Raw genomic sequence first — 14862 nt, forward strand, 5'->3', positions numbered from 1 at the left:
GGAGGAGGAGGAGGAAGGGCGGGGGGGCAGCTCGGCCCCGGTCCCGCCCCGTGGGGGCTGCGTGTCCGTGTCCGCCCGGCTCCGCGGGGGCCTCCGGGCGCGCAGCGGGAACGCGGCCCACTCTCCTCCCCGGGCGCCCGAGGCGGGGGAGCGGGCAGGCGGGGGACACCCCTCCCTCGTGTTTCCACCCCACGGGGGTAGGGTCGGTGCGTCCCACCCGCGGCGCATCCCCATCCCCATCCCCCCCCCGGAGCACCCTCCGTGGGATGTCACGGGCCCCACGGGGGAAGCCCCACGGTGGGGTCCCCCCCACCCGGGGATAAGCAGCTATTTCTAATATGTCTTGCTCTCGGGCAGTTGCTCATCTGCAGCTCCCACCCGTGCACTGAGTTTCCCCGGTCTCTGCCTGCGTGGTCCCTCCCCCTCCCTCCACTCGAGGGGACACTTCGAGGTCACCTATAGGACCCGGTCCCCTGTGGGGCACAGGGTCCCTCGGGGCCATCCCAGCTCACGTCTCACCTTTCCAGGGATGAACGCCGCTGTCCGCGCCGTCACCCGCATGGGGATATATGTGGGAGCCAAGGTCTTCCTCATCTATGAGGTTGGGATGCCCCCCCTCCCCACTCCCCATCACAGGTAGGGGGGAATGGCCCCCCCCAGTGCCGGGGTGCCCCTCACCTCCACCCCCCACTTCTCCGCAGGGCTACGAGGGGCTGGTGGAGGGGGGAGACAACATCAAGCAAGCCAACTGGCTCAGCGTCTCCAACATCATCCAGCTGGTGAGGATCACTGGTGCAGCCGTGGGACCCCCAAATCCCCCCCAAACCTGCATGATGAGCTGTGTACTCCCCTCCTCTCTCTCCAGGGCGGGACGGTGATTGGCAGCGCCCGCTGCAAAGCCTTCACCACCCGCGCAGGCCGGCTGCGGGCTGCCCGTAACCTGGTGGAACACGGCATCACCAACCTCTGCGTCATCGGCGGGGACGGCAGCCTGACGGGCGCCGACATCTTCCGTTCTGAGTGGGGTGGGCTGCTGGAGGAGCTGGTCCGAGATGGTGGGTGAACCCCCCTCCCAAAACCCCTGGGTGGGTAGAGCTGAAAGCATTCAAGGGATGTTGAGGTCCAGAGGTCCACTCCATCACTGTGACCCCCAGGGAGGGCTGGGCTCCTCCGCTGCAGGATCCAGCCTGATGCTGGGGGGGGACAGGAGCACCCTAAAATGGCTGGTGACACGGCCGTCCCCCTCCACAGGGCAGATCAGCGAGGAGGTGGCGCGGGAGAACTGTCGCCTGAACATCGTGGGGCTGGTGGGCTCCATCGACAACGACTTCTGTGGCACTGACATGACCATCGGCACTGACTCAGCACTGCACCGCATCATGGAGGTGATCGATGCCATCACCACCACAGCACAGAGGTGAGCGGGCTGGGGGCTGGGTGCCAGGTGCTGGATCCACCCTGGGCATCGCACCCACCTTCCTTCTCCTCCCACCCATGTCCTTGCAGCCACCAGCGGACGTTCGTGTTGGAGGTGATGGGTCGCCACTGCGGGTAAGACCCTACGCATGGGGAAGCCCATCAGTGGGATGGGATGCCACATTTCGGGACTGGTGCTGCCACCGCCGTGTCCCCCCCAGGTACCTGGCACTGGTGTCCGGCTTGGCTTCAGGCGCCGACTGGCTCTTCATCCCCGAATCCCCTCCAGAGGACGGCTGGGAAGACCTCATGTGCGAGAGGCTCGGGGAGGTGAGGCGGGGACGGGGGGGGTCCTACAATCCCATCCCCCTTTTCTCCCCAGAGAGTCCCCGCAGGCACCCGGGCTGAGCCCCGCAGCGGGTGCCTGGCCCCTGCGAAGCTTCGGGAGCTCCCACCATTGTCCCTGTGAAATGGGGCACTCAGCCGAGCGCAAATCCAGCCCTTGCGTGCCAGGGGCAGTGCTGGCTCGGGGGCTTGGCCGCCCAGAACCTGAGCCACCCCCCCAGGCAGCAGCCAACAGCGGGTAGCGGGGGGAAGGATGCTCAGACTTGGCCACCGGTGGGTTTTGGCTAAGCCACGGTGGCTGTTTTCCTCCCCACCGCGCCAGACGCGCAGCAGAGGGTCGCGGCTCAACATCATCATCATCGCGGAGGGCGCCATTGACCGCAGCGGCAAACCCATTTCCTCCAACTACGTGAAGGACGTAAGCGCCCACTCCGGCACCTGCTCCGGCACCCACGGTGGCCGGCGGGTCCTCGGCGTGACGTTCGCTCTTCCCTGCAGCTGGTGGTGCAACGCTTGGGCTTCGACACGCGGGTCACTGTCCTTGGCCACGTGCAACGTGGAGGGACCCCATCAGCCTTTGACCGCGTGCTGGTAGGTCTTGGGGGGGATTCAAGGAGGGGGTCACCCTGCAGAAAGGAGCAGGCAGCTGGGCAACCCTGCTTCTGCCCGTTGCAAAGGACTCGCCCGCTGGGATGAGGCTCAGACGGTCCCTGAGGTCTTGGGCCCGCTGTGCCGGGCAGAGCGATGTGCCCATTTCCCCTCGTTTGCTGCAGATTTCATGGGTTTTTAAATAAAATCAGCAGCTCTCTGACTGTAAAGCAGGCATACAAGCAGCTGTACCAGTTTCCAAGCCCGTGGGACCATCCCTGTGTGAGCCTAGGGGAGAATCCCACCTGGCTGGCATGGGTGGCCCCGGTGTCAGGGGGGCGGTGGGTGCCCCTTTCCCTTTGCAGAGCAGCAAGATGGGGATGGAGGCGGTGATGGCGCTGCTGGAGGCCACGCCGGACACCCCCGCCTGCGTGGTGAGCCTCTCGGGGAACCAGTCGGTACGGCTGCCGCTCATGGAGTGCGTCCAGGTGGTGAGTACCAGGGTTGGGGGGGGATCAGGCATGCCAGCCCGCTGGGTGGGGGTCCCGCTCCCCTCCCTGCAAACCTGGGTGTCATGGTGCTGCATCTCTCTCCCCACCCCAAGACGAAGGATGTGCAGAAGGCCATGGATGAGAAGAGGTTTGAGGAGGCCATCCAGCTCCGTGGGAGGTGAGGAGCGGGGACTGGGATGGGGGGAGACATCCCTATGGGGTGGCCAAAAGGACACGCTGGGATGGGGGCTTCTCCTCGAAGGGGCAGACCAGCGGCTCCTGCAGCTGGGAGGACATTCCCCCTGCCCGCAACGCCCCAGGGTCCAGGTGTGCCTCGGGGCCATGCCACCTTGTCCTTGCAGGAGCTTTGAGAACAACTGGAACATCTACAAGCTGCTGGCGCACCAGAAACCTGCGCAGGAGAAGGTGAGGAGGGATGGGGATTGGCAGGGGACACTGTCTCCACCTTGGGGACACGTACCAACGTGCTGTCCCCATCCCTGTCCCTGCAGAGCCCCTTCAGCCTCGCCATCCTGAATGTGGGTGCCCCTGCCGCCGGCATGAATGCTGCCGTCAGGTCGGCCGTGCGGATCAGCATCTGCCAGGGACACACCGTCTACGTAGTGAGCGACGGCTTCGAGGGCTTGTCCAAGGGGCAGGTGAGGGGAACGGTGAGCCTGGGTGCCATGGGTTTCCCAGGGGGATGGGTTTGGGCTTGGAGGGGGGTGGTGGGGTGCTCCCCCACCCCAAAATCGAGCGCTGCTTCTTGCAGATCCGTGAGGTGGGCTGGCATGACGTGGCAGGCTGGCTGGGACGCGGCGGGTCCATGCTGGGCACCAAGCGGTAAGCACAGCACCAGGGGGGCGAGGGGATGTAGCAGAGGGGATGCCGCTGTCCCCTGGGATTGTGGGGACCCCATCCTTACCCTGTGGTCTCTTCACCCCTTTGCCACCGCAGGACTCTGCCCAAGACCTGCATGGAAAAGATCGTGGAGAATGTGCGGAAATTCAACATCCAGGGGCTGCTGGTCATCGGGGGGTTCGAGGTGCGGGGGAACCCTCAGCCCTGTTTCGGTGGGGGCCAGGGCGGGCTGTCAGCATCCCAGGTGGTGCAGGCACCCCAAGCCATCCCTTTTGGGATGTGGATCCGGCCCTGGGGCCAGCATCTCCCCAGCCCTCGGCTGCTTGCAGGCATACGAGGGGGTGCTGCAGCTGGTGGAGGCCCGCGGGCAGTACGAGGAGCTGTGCATCATCATGTGCGTCATCCCTGCCACCATCAGCAACAACGTGCCCGGGACTGACTTCAGTCTGGGCTCAGACACAGCCGTCAACGCAGCCATGGAGGTGAGGGACAGGGTTGGGAGGGACAGCTCACAGGGTCATCCCGGTCCGCCAGCTCCCATCGTGTTTTGGGATGACATGTGGGAATGAACCAGCATCCCATCCCAGGCAGCAAAGATGGGTTTTCCTGGTGTGACCTCCCCTTCTCCCAGCAGAGTTGTGACCGCATCAAGCAGTCAGCCTCGGGCACCAAGCGCCGCGTCTTCATTGTGGAGACGATGGGGGGCTACTGCGGGTACCTGTCGACGGTCACCGGCATCGCGGTGGGCGCCGATGCCGCCTACGTCTATGAAGATCCCTTCACCATCCATGACCTGAAGGTGAGCGGGACAGCAGCTGCTTTCTGGCAGCATCATTTTCGGTAAAATAAGAAGGAAAACTGGGAAAGGGAGGGCTCTGGGGCAGGGTGGGATTTGGAGGAACATGGCCAAGCCCCATGAAGCCGCTGGGTTGATGTTAGTGGCACTTGCATCTGAACGAGAGGACCAGAGGGACCCAGGATGGCTGCCAGCATCCTGGTGTTCATCTTGCAGGCCAACGTGGAGCACTTGACGGACAAAATGAAGACGGATATCCAGAGAGGGCTGGTGCTGCGGTGAGTTGGGGACCCTTGGGGACATTTGCTGAAAAACCCAGCCCCGTGGCGGGGAGCAAGGCCAGAGCTGAGCCCTTCCTGTGGCTGGAGAGGGTCCCCGGGCGCAGTGGGGTTCAGCATGGTGGGCGCATGGCATCCCGCCTGGGGATGCCATGCTCAGCCAGGGGGACAGTCCTGCACTAGATGCCTCTGCTGCCATCCTCACCCCAGCCCCAGGGTCCTGCTGGGGAGACGGGCTGGGGCTCTGGGCCTCAGGACTACAAAACAGCAAAAAAAAAGGTGTTTAGGGGAGCATGGAGGGACCCCCTGGGGATGCCAGATTAAGGAGTAGCCCCCCAATCCCTTCCCTCTGCTCCCCCAGCAATGAGAAGTGCCACGAGCACTACACCACAGAGTTCCTCTACAACCTCTACTCCTCCGAGGGCAAAGGTATCTTCGACTGCAGGATTAATGTCCTGGGCCACCTCCAGCAGGTACAGGGGATGGGGCCATACGGGCAACCACTGTCCCCAAGAGCCGGGTGGGCTTGACATCACCATTTCTCTGCCCCCAGGGAGGAGCCCCAACCCCCTTTGACCGCAACTATGGGACCAAGCTGGGAGTGAAGGCGGTGCTGTGGATGTCGGAGAAGCTGCAGGAGGTGTACCGCAAGGGTGAGCCAAGGGCTGAGGGTCCCATGGTGGGGTGGGAGGCAGGAGGCTGGTGGCACTCAGCAGCCCCTGCTGCTCCTGGCTCGGCCACTCGGCCCCCGGCGAGGTAGCCATGGTTGGCTGTGTCCCCCTCCCAGGGCGCGTGTTTGCCAACTCAGGTGACTCTGCCTGTGTGATCGGGCTCAGGAAGAAGGTGGTAGCCTTCAGCCCTGTGACAGAGCTCAAGAAAGTCACTGATTTTGAGTAAGTCCCTGTCCCCATGTGCCAGCGGTTCACCAGGTCCTGGGGGGACCTTCCTGGGTCATCCCCAGGGTCACCTGAGAGCCACATCCCCCCTTGCACAGGCACAGGCTGCCCCAGGAGCAGTGGTGGCTGAACCTGCGGCTGATGCTGAAGATGCTTGCCAACTACCAGATCAGCCTGACCGAGTATATCTCAGGGAAGATGGAGCACGTCACCCGCCGCACGCTCAGTATCGAGAAGGGCTTCTAGTTCCACCAGCCTGAGCTGTAGTCCCCCTCCGCGTCCACTCCATCCCCACGTGCTGCTCGGGGAGCACCGGGTCCCCCCCTGTTCTCAGTAGCCCTGTAGCTTTGCCATCGACCCCTTAAAGCAGGCAGAGCCTGATCCCAGCTCCCAAAACAGCACAATCCTGCCCCAAATCACTGGTCCAGGATCTGGTCCCTGTGCAGATGCAGAAAAGAGATGTTGCTAGACCCCAGCTGCACAGCCCAGACCCTTAATCATCCCTTAACAGTTTATTCCTGTTATTTAATGATGGGGTATCTTGATTCCTTATCTAGCGGCTTGACCGCCTGAGCCAACTGCTGCTTTTAGTTGCCCGCCCTGCGTGTGGGAGGGGAGCTGAGGAGGATGCGGCACCATCCCAGTGTGGGTAAGGGCTGGTCCTGAGGGCTTTTGGCTGCCCTGTGAGGCCCGGTAAAGCTCCATCCTCCCATGGCGTTTGCTCGGTGGGGTGTCTCGAGGGCTCAGCGCAGAGCACCAGTCCTTGGCAAGCCCTTCTTCCCCGGCCACCTCGCATGACGCTTGGCTGCGACTGTCACTGTGTGGCCCCGGGTGCCGCCGACGGGGCCATGCCCATCATCTCACGGCTGCTCTGTGACCCCCCAAATCTTGTACCGTTCGCGGCGCTGCTCTCCCCCTCTAGAGATAAAACCTGCTGGAGCCAAACCTGCCTTGCTGGAGAGTGATCGTTGCATGCCGAGTCCCCATGGGGAGGAATGGGGGGACAGACCTGGGGTTAGGATGGGGGTGAGCAAAACCAGATGGTTTGCCAGAGCCAGATTAATGCCGGGCCAGGATCTGCTTAATGCATCCTCAAAGCCTGGGAGAGTGGGATCACGGGTGCCCTCTCCCTGGTTGGGCAGCAGTGGGTGCAAGGTCAGCATCCTTCTGCGGGCAGACTTCGCAATCCCAGAGAAAAATTGCTTCTCCCTTGTTTTGGTTCCCACCTTCAAAGAAAGCGCAGAAGTGATTTATCAAGGCAATGTGTTTGTTTGTTAAGGCAGTTTCTCAGGGCAGCTGCCAAGTGTGCCGGCTCCCGCGTGCAGCACTTGGGCTTGGCTGAGCTCCGCCACGCTTGGCTGATGCCAGACGGCTGCGCGTAGCCCCTTTCCCAGGCTGCTTTCCTCCTGGGCTTTCGGCTGATGGCTCCAGCCTCTGGGATATTGCCAGCGTGAGGACGTGTCACAGTCTTTTGGGTTGAACGTGCAGTTGTTTCTTCACCTCCTTGGAGTTGTCCCCAAGTGACAAGTCCCCCTTGATTTCAGTGCTTTTCCTCTAGCTGGCCACATTACTTGTTTTAGGCTCTGGAGGAAGATTATAATCATTTTATCTTCCCTGCTAGAGTTGGACACGCAGAGAAATAGCAGACCTTGCTTATGGAGGCAGCATCGCTGCTATTCCTGGACAAGTATCTGCTCTGGGGACCCCAGGCACAGACCTGGCTACTCATCCCAATGCTGGGAAGGCAGTGGGTGGGAAATGGGCTCTTCCACCATCCCATGTGCTGCTCTCAAGGATCCCCAACCAGCTCCCAAGTGAGACCCACCCCAATCAGCCACGGACTGCCACATCACGGTGGTCCCACACGCCTGCCTCACCATCGGCCTCTGGGAGTCCCTGAGGATGGTTTGAACATGAGTCGTGCTGGATCTGTGCCTGCGGGCAGACAGCCATTGGCATTTTCCATGACCGGGAAATGTCTGCCCTCCCGCTCCATATCCCCCACTGAGGCAGGTCAGGGCAAAAGCAGGTCATGCCAAAAAGCCCTGCGGTTGTACTGTAGCCCAGGTGGAGCCTCATGCCCGGGTGCAGCTGGCAGGCCCTGGGCATTCGGCTCCTCTCCAGAACGCCTTTTCTCCAGCCTGGCAGTCTCGGCAGCAGGCAGGACACCAGAGGGGCTGGCATGCCACAGCAGCCCTCCAGCAGCCAGGTTTAGGGTGTGAATGGGGAAGGGGGTGTCCCCACACTCGGACCAGCTGTACATTTGCATGCACTTGGGGACAGGGATCACTGCAGCCCTAACACCTCATTTCCACCCAAAAAAAAAAAATCCTGGAGTGCCAAATTCCTGGGGGGAGATGAACAGGCACAGCCCCTGCATTCCATGGGGCGTAACCACCCCGTGCCCTGCAAGGATGAGCAGGAGGGGACATGGTGACTGTGCACCCAGGCTCCCCGGTACATCCAGCCCAGCCCTGGCTTCCCCTTGTCCCCAGAGGGAAGGCAGAACAAAAAGCCACGAGCATCTCACAGCAGAAAGGCTGCCAGGTCCCCAGAGTGAAGAGGTGTGAGCCAAAGGGGCCAGCCTCCCCCGGGGCTGTGCCAAAAGCGAGTGGGATGCTGCAGGGTCACCCTGCAAGGAGTGGTCGGGAGCATCAAGGGCAGCTTGCCTGGTAGTGGGACCACCGGCACCAGCCAATTATGACAAGCATGGCACGTAGGTGGCAAGCTCTGCTCAGGGACTGTCGTGCCATCGGGGATTAACAGCCCAACTTCTCCAGTGGAGAGGGGAGCAGCCTCAGGCCACAGCGATTGCTCCATTAACCACCTTCACCACAAACGAGCCCCGATGACAAATGATGACGCTTGCTTTGATCACTCTCCTCCCAGCTAAACTGGGGGGTTTGGCATACCCAAACTGCAGCTCCCCCCCATTCCCTGACAAGGCAGCCAGGTGCGACTTCTGCCACCGAGCAGGCTACCGAAAGAGCCTGGGAGAGGACTTGCACTCAGCACAAGGGCAAGATACAAACAAGATGACGGGTAAGTCTCTCGGGCCCTGGCTGTCAAGGGAAGTCTGGTCTATTATAAATCACACTGGCCATTTAAATGCAGCTGGGTTTAATGCAAAAGGCAAGAACTAGGTCATGTGAGGAGTTAAAGGCATCAGCAATCTTCACCCAATCCATGAGTGTCAAACTGTGCCCCCTCCCACCAAGGTCAAGTAAACAGGCTTGTGGACACAGGGCTGTCACCATCCCTGAGGAGCATTCCTTGTTCCTTCCCAGCCGCACGACCTGGCACACAGGGGCTCGGACACCTGTACAAAAGGGGAGAGTGGAGACATGGAAAGGCCACACTGCCCTGCATGGCACTGGGGTCCACAGCGGCACAGGGGGTTCATGTCCTACGTCTCAGGGGCCATCCTCCTGCCCCAGCAGGCTTTGCACCTCCACACGAGCAAGCCAGCTTTGCTCATCATCTCTTTGGCTTCCTGCACTTGTGGCTGCAAGAAGGTTCCCAAATAGCACAGCGCCTTTGAAAAGCAGCCCCTGCAGCAGCTCAGTGCAGTATCAACCAGCACCGGAGGCAGGCGAGCCATTTCACGGGTCCAGTGAAGCGGGAAAGCGCAGGGGCCCACAGCCCTCCTCCTGCTCCAGCAGGGTTAACAATGCAAGCCCTGAACCAGACGTAATGGAGCAATGCCCAGAGTCAGTTGTTCTCACTATGTTTGCTGAACCCCAGCCACAACTTACACATCCTAGAGGGATAATTGGTTTTATTTGGTATGTCACAACATTTTAGTTTGTATTTAACAGCTCTACAAAATCTTAGTAAATGCAGCTTTTTCAGTTAAAGAGAAATGCCACCCCTGACGTCTGCGCAAGCTGGACTGCAACACTTGACTTGTTTTCTCCTAACTGCAAAACGCACAGGGGCTTTTTACTCTGACATTCAGTTTCCTTAAGCTGCTCTAATGCCTGCAGGGGCACGTGGGGGTAAGAGTACAGCTGAGCATTCAGGATGTGGGAGAAAGTAATTTCTGTTTCACCTAGGTTGCACTGAGCTTTTCTTTGGGCCACCTGACCGCCAAGTCAGATGCTGCATGCGCTAACAAGGACCAGAAGAAGTCAGGAGGTGAAGATAAATTAAGAATTTGACATTGACCTTCACAATCTGCACCAGACAGTTCTTGGTGATCATTTCAGGCAGTGTCTCCCCGACAGACTTCACAAAAACAAATCTTTGTGGCATAAACTGCCTTTCAAGTCTGCTACACACAAAGACAGGCTGGCCAAGGGTGAGTCTGACAGGGAGCCACCGACAAGGAGCGACCTTTCCAGCTGTCAGCAGGCTTTGCCATCCGCCTTTGATTGCACAGCACAGCAGCACCTCTCACTGCAGCCCTGCTCACTTTTGCGTTGCTGATTCGTCTGCAGCTCCCATCAAACAGCCCCAGTGACACGAGATACAAACGTTAACGGAGCCTGCTATGCAAGCAGGAAAGCTCCCGAGAGCTGGGTCAGGTGCTGCCAGCCCCAGCGTGATATGCACAGCCAGGGGTGATGTCAGGAGCTACAGGGGCAGCCAGCAGCACCCCATCCCAGCCCCTCTGCAGAGGAAGCATAGCAGGAACACCGAGGCTTTGGCTGCAGCCAGGCATGTGCGGGCAGAATGGTGCTGCAAGTCTGGGGCTGGCGGGTGCTCCAGGGATGTTTGTAATGGGCACCATCACTCCTCCTGCAGCTCCTTCTTCTGCAAGGCCTGGAGCCTCCTCCCCACCGTCTGCTGGATGATCTCCAGACTCTCTGCATCCAGTTCCTTCATAAGAAGCAGGATGGCATTCAGGACATTGTTCTGTCGGGACGAGACAGACACTGCTTTATACAAGCATGTTAACGCCAGCCCAGAAAAGGACACTTGATTTTCAAAGAGCTGCTCTTTCTAGGAACTCCACTACCACCACCACCACCAGCAGTTTGCAACAGACACCTGCAGCTACAGGGACAGAACAACCAAGCCCTTGGGGCAAACATGGGCAGAGACTGCACTTAGCTAACTGGAATGCAGGACAAACCCGTCCACCCAGTCCTGCACAGACTGCCCACATGCCTCTGGCTCCTGGCCACCCTCCCAGCTGGCTTCTCTAAGGAAAAGCGCATTCAAGAGCAGCTGCCCTCTCTCTCCAGCGTGACCGCATGTAGGATGGGAAAGGACACGAACCTTCTGATCTGAGGAATAAGAGCTGGTAGAATTGCAAAAGCAAGAGCTGGAAGGAACCTTTGAAGGCCCCCCCAGCCCAACCCTCCCACCAAGGCAGGACTACTGCCAACACCAGACCATGGCTTTGTCAAACCATGTCTTGAAAAACTCCAGGGAGAGATTCCACAGCCTCTCTAAATAACTGTCCTTCTAGGGAAAATCTTTTTCCTAACATCCACCCTGAACCTCCCAGCTACAATGTGTAGCCATTTCCCCTTCTTTAATGTTTTCTTTTCCCGAAGGCCAGCTAGTACTCACGCCGCTGCAAAGCAATACACTCAAGTATGCTTAAAACATGAATGAAAGAGAGATCGCAGGTAACTGATATCAGAATGAGGCAGAACGTGGTCTAGATCTCGCTCTGGCCTTCCTGTACCAACTGAAGGCACTGAACCCAGCAGACAGCAATTCTCAGCTTGAACAGCCAAGATGCATGAGGTTCATCCAAGGCTACACCATGGAGGGGGCTGAGGAACCACCTAAGCTTTCAGTTCAGCAGTCTCTGCCAGGCCAACAGTCTACTGGCTGCATTTCAGCCACTGCCCAACTTAGCGCAACCACAGCGCAGGGAGGCAGGTGAGCTCGTATACAGACAGATCAAGAGGACAAACTCCATCAGGCTTTCTTTATATTGCATGACGTCTTAAAGATGAAAAGCAATTTGGTCTTTAAAGATACTTACTCTCCTCTTTCGGTTGCAGTCTGTCTCTCGAGGTGAAAAGGAGGAAAACTTATCCCTGGGAACAGGCTTCATACCAAGCTCCTCTCGAATTTTGCTAAAGAAGGGGAGGAAGAGCAAATGTTATGATGACCAGCTGGGAGAACCTTACTCTGCCAGGCCAATACTTTCTAATCATGGGCAACCATGGAAGAAGTACCTAGCTGAAGGACTCAAGGCACACCTGTTCACATGTCACCACTGCCTACAGACCACAACACCCCAAGCAAAACTCCCACATGTAGCAAGAGCCTCACAGCTATAAAATGTAAACAAGCATGCTGCCACAAGGAGTCTGCTCGCAGCCCCACCTGGGACAACAGATACCCATGCCCGATGCTAGCTGGGACTGCAGACCATGTAACACTGCACTTGAAGAACACGTGTCACAGCGCTGACCTGTGCCAAAGCGTGTCACAGAAGCAGAGCTAAGCAGGAATGGACTGGAGCTCATACTTCAGAGAGGATCCATCTCTCTCTGCACATGCAGCTGACACACTTGAGAGTAAGTACCCACCTACAGAAGAGCCTGTTTTGCAGATACAGAACAAGACCCACAAGTGCTATTAAACCAGCACAGCTCCATCACAGTAACTGGAACAACAGGAATTTGCACCAGCTGCAGGCCTGCCCCATGGAATATCAGGGTTGGCTGGCTGGGTCCTTTCATGCTACACGCGAGTTCAGCCCAGAAATCCTAACAGCTCACAAGCTAGCCCTCACTTTGTCTCCTCCAGACTGAAGTTCAGCAGTTCACTCTCAGTCTCTGTTGTGGATTCAGCAGTACTGGATTCAATGGACTCAGGGCAGCCATTCTCCACGTTCCTCCTCGCTGGTGGGGCCGTGATCTCCTCGCCATCAACCAGGGCCTGGGACAGTTCTTCCTCTGTCACAGCTGCAAAAGCCAAAACAAAAGCCTGCTGCAATGAACTCCAGTAGCCTAGGAAGACAGCATCTGTAATGGGGCAGGTACTGCTGCTGCAGAGCCATACTGCAAGGGTCTGGTCCAAAAATCATCCTTTGTACTGGCCTTTTGCTTTCATCCTCCTCCTGCAGTAAAACCTGCACAGGAGAACACTGGCAGCTGTCACCAGTCTCTCAAAGTGGCAAAGATAACAGGGAGGGATGCAAACATGCTTTGCCATTTCTTGCCTCTGGAGAAGGCTCCAAAAGCCACCAAATTACTGCTACCAGACAGAAAAGCTTCTCATTTTTTTTACAACAGCAGATCCAATTACAGAATCCTTGTTTTGCCACAGCAAAGGAGAGAGCTCTAAAAAAACGCCAATTAGTGGTACTGTCTCAGCTATAACGAGGCACTCTCAGTCCCGCTAGTGTAAGCTCTGCAGGGAAGGGAAGGGAGAAAACAGCTTAGAAGTGGTAGATCTTGCAGAGGGGAGGCTCAACCTCCAATACATCCTGACTCAAGGAAGAGTCAAAGGATGCCTTAAAGAGAGGAACAAAGACATCACTGGTTTCCAGTTCACCCTGCCCATGGCTTGGGGCTGTTCGTTTACCTGCAAACACCCACCTTGGTTATCAAGCTTCTGCAGGCTGGGTAGGTTACGCAGCACTGTCATTCGGTAGCGGTGGGGGTCCGACCCACAACAGGGATTTTCTGACAGCCACAGGACCCTCAGCCGGGGTAGGTTTTTGAGGTAGAAGAGCTCATTTAGGCTTGCAATGTTGTTCTTCCTCAGATAGAGTTCACTCAGATTCTGGCACTGATTCAGCGGCTCTAGGTCCGAGATGCCATTCACACTGAAGAGAGATCGCAGGATCAAGCAAGCCCATCCCTCCCTCGCTGTACTGTTCAGGTGGGAGCACAGGCCCTGTAGCACAGCAACTTTCCAGCTCCCTTTCCTGCAACAGTTTCACTGAGGAGCCTCTCCCCAGCACAGCATGGCATGGCAAAAGACATTCAGGGCCTATGGCTTATAGCATTTCATCTTTTTAAACAGAAGAAAGAATTAAAAAAGCAGGCTCTCCTCTCTGCTGAAGATGACAAACAGCCTTTCCTTCCTCCAAACACCCATCACACTTGCACCCTTTCCTGCAGCAGTTCCTCAGACACATTGAAGGAGACCCCATTAAGATTTCCAAGCTAAAAAGCTCAAATTTGCAGATAGCACTGGCTCCGTGGGATCTGCAGGACTGGGGAAAGATGGGTGTGTTACAGGGAGGCTTATGGAAATTAAAAGCTCTGCAAGATCCACAAAGCATTTCAACAAGCAATCTGCAAACTGGCCGCATACAGAGGCCTAGAAGATCCCCATCCAAACTACAGAATAGGACTTAGGGAGCAACAATCCTAAGAGGTTTTAACACTTCTCGAAACAGGGATTATTTTCTCAAGTAGCAAAGGGAAAGGTGCAGAGGAGCTAGCAGAAGAATAATCATTTCTGCATCTCTGCCGCTTGAGAAATTGGGCATGAAGAGCCAGTCAGCTCAGACACACAACCACGGAAAGGTGGTAAGAAACCAAGGGCCAAGCCACAGCCCCATAAGAAAGGCGATTTCCCTGCCCCCTCCAAGGCTGGCAGCCTGACATTCACCTGAATGTGATCACCTCGATGTTGGGCAAATCCCGGCATATCGATATCTGGGCAGGAAGAGACAGAAACAGCAAGTTGGCACTCCCAGAAAAAAATACATAAATAAAAGCAATTTAAATCACAAACAAGCAAGACAAAAGCAATAACAGGAATTTAGGTTTGCTTCAGTCTAACCCAAGCTTAACACCACCAGAGAGATTTGCTGCCACAGTCAGTGCAGAGTCAGCAGCTCCTCTGCCTAGGAGTGGAAGCGCAGACACCAGCCAGCATCACGCTGCTCTTCTGCTCCAGCAACTCTGCAGTCTCCAAGATGGTTTTCTAGCCACCGCACACAAGAAGGGATCTCTCTTACCCCCGAGAGCCCTCTCCTAACGAGAGGGCGTCATCTAACCAGATGAGGTAGGACTCAGGGTCCTGCTCTCCGTGCAGGGCTTCAGAGAGGAATTTTCCAAGCGCTCTCTGGAAACAACATCGAACCCTTTTTTTTTTTTTTTTGTTATGAGATGCTAATCAATCCTGAAAAGCACTGCAGCTCGCTGGCAGCGAACCCAGGCCTGCGCCTTCCTCAGCGCCCCATCAACCCCATCCCCTTCCCGGCTCCGGCTGCCGGCCCAGGCTAAGGCTTCTCTCCCGCAGCCCCCCTGGCTGGTGTTCCC

At 57.5% G+C, this 14862-nt stretch overlaps 2 protein-coding genes across 3 annotated transcripts in view; one reads left to right on the forward strand and one right to left on the reverse strand.

The window, feature by feature from the left end:
• The first annotated feature begins 529 nt into the window (after positions 1 to 529).
• Positions 530 to 9806, forward strand: PFKL (phosphofructokinase, liver). Of its 2 annotated transcripts, XM_010561180.1 has the most exons (21): positions 530 to 601; positions 702 to 779; positions 866 to 1055; positions 1252 to 1417; positions 1507 to 1551; positions 1638 to 1746; positions 2084 to 2179; positions 2260 to 2352; positions 2715 to 2840; positions 2954 to 3018; positions 3203 to 3266; positions 3353 to 3499; positions 3613 to 3683; positions 3798 to 3885; positions 4031 to 4183; positions 4336 to 4500; positions 4714 to 4775; positions 5137 to 5248; positions 5329 to 5428; positions 5563 to 5668; positions 5770 to 6272. In XM_010561180.1, exons 1-21 carry the CDS (start codon positions 530 to 532, stop codon positions 5915 to 5917), a joined length of 2256 nt encoding a protein of 751 aa, XP_010559482.1. In that variant the 3' UTR covers positions 5918 to 6272. The 2 variants fall into 2 exon arrangements, with proteins under 2 accessions (XP_010559482.1, XP_010559483.1); XM_010561181.1 differs by lacking the exons at positions 5563 to 5668; positions 5770 to 6272 and adding an exon at positions 9727 to 9806.
• Positions 9807 to 10402: 596 nt separating this feature from the next.
• The window catches only part of LOC104827922 (chromosome unknown open reading frame, human C21orf2), an 8993-nt gene continuing 4533 nt past the window's right edge, over positions 10403 to 14862 (reverse strand). Inside the window, exons 2-6 of the mRNA XM_010561281.1 lie at positions 14207 to 14253; positions 13183 to 13412; positions 12375 to 12546; positions 11616 to 11709; positions 10403 to 10528 (exon numbers count right to left, since the gene is read on the reverse strand). Coding sequence (XP_010559583.1) covers positions 10403 to 10528; positions 11616 to 11709; positions 12375 to 12546; positions 13183 to 13412; positions 14207 to 14253 — 669 coding nt within the window. The remainder of the gene's footprint in view (positions 10529 to 11615; positions 11710 to 12374; positions 12547 to 13182; positions 13413 to 14206; positions 14254 to 14862) is intronic.

The sequence above is a fragment of the Haliaeetus leucocephalus genome, unplaced genomic scaffold (assembly GCF_000737465.1).
Source record: "Haliaeetus leucocephalus isolate CR32 unplaced genomic scaffold, Haliaeetus_leucocephalus-4.0 Scaffold143, whole genome shotgun sequence".
Lineage (NCBI taxonomy): Eukaryota > Metazoa > Chordata > Aves > Accipitriformes > Accipitridae > Haliaeetus > Haliaeetus leucocephalus.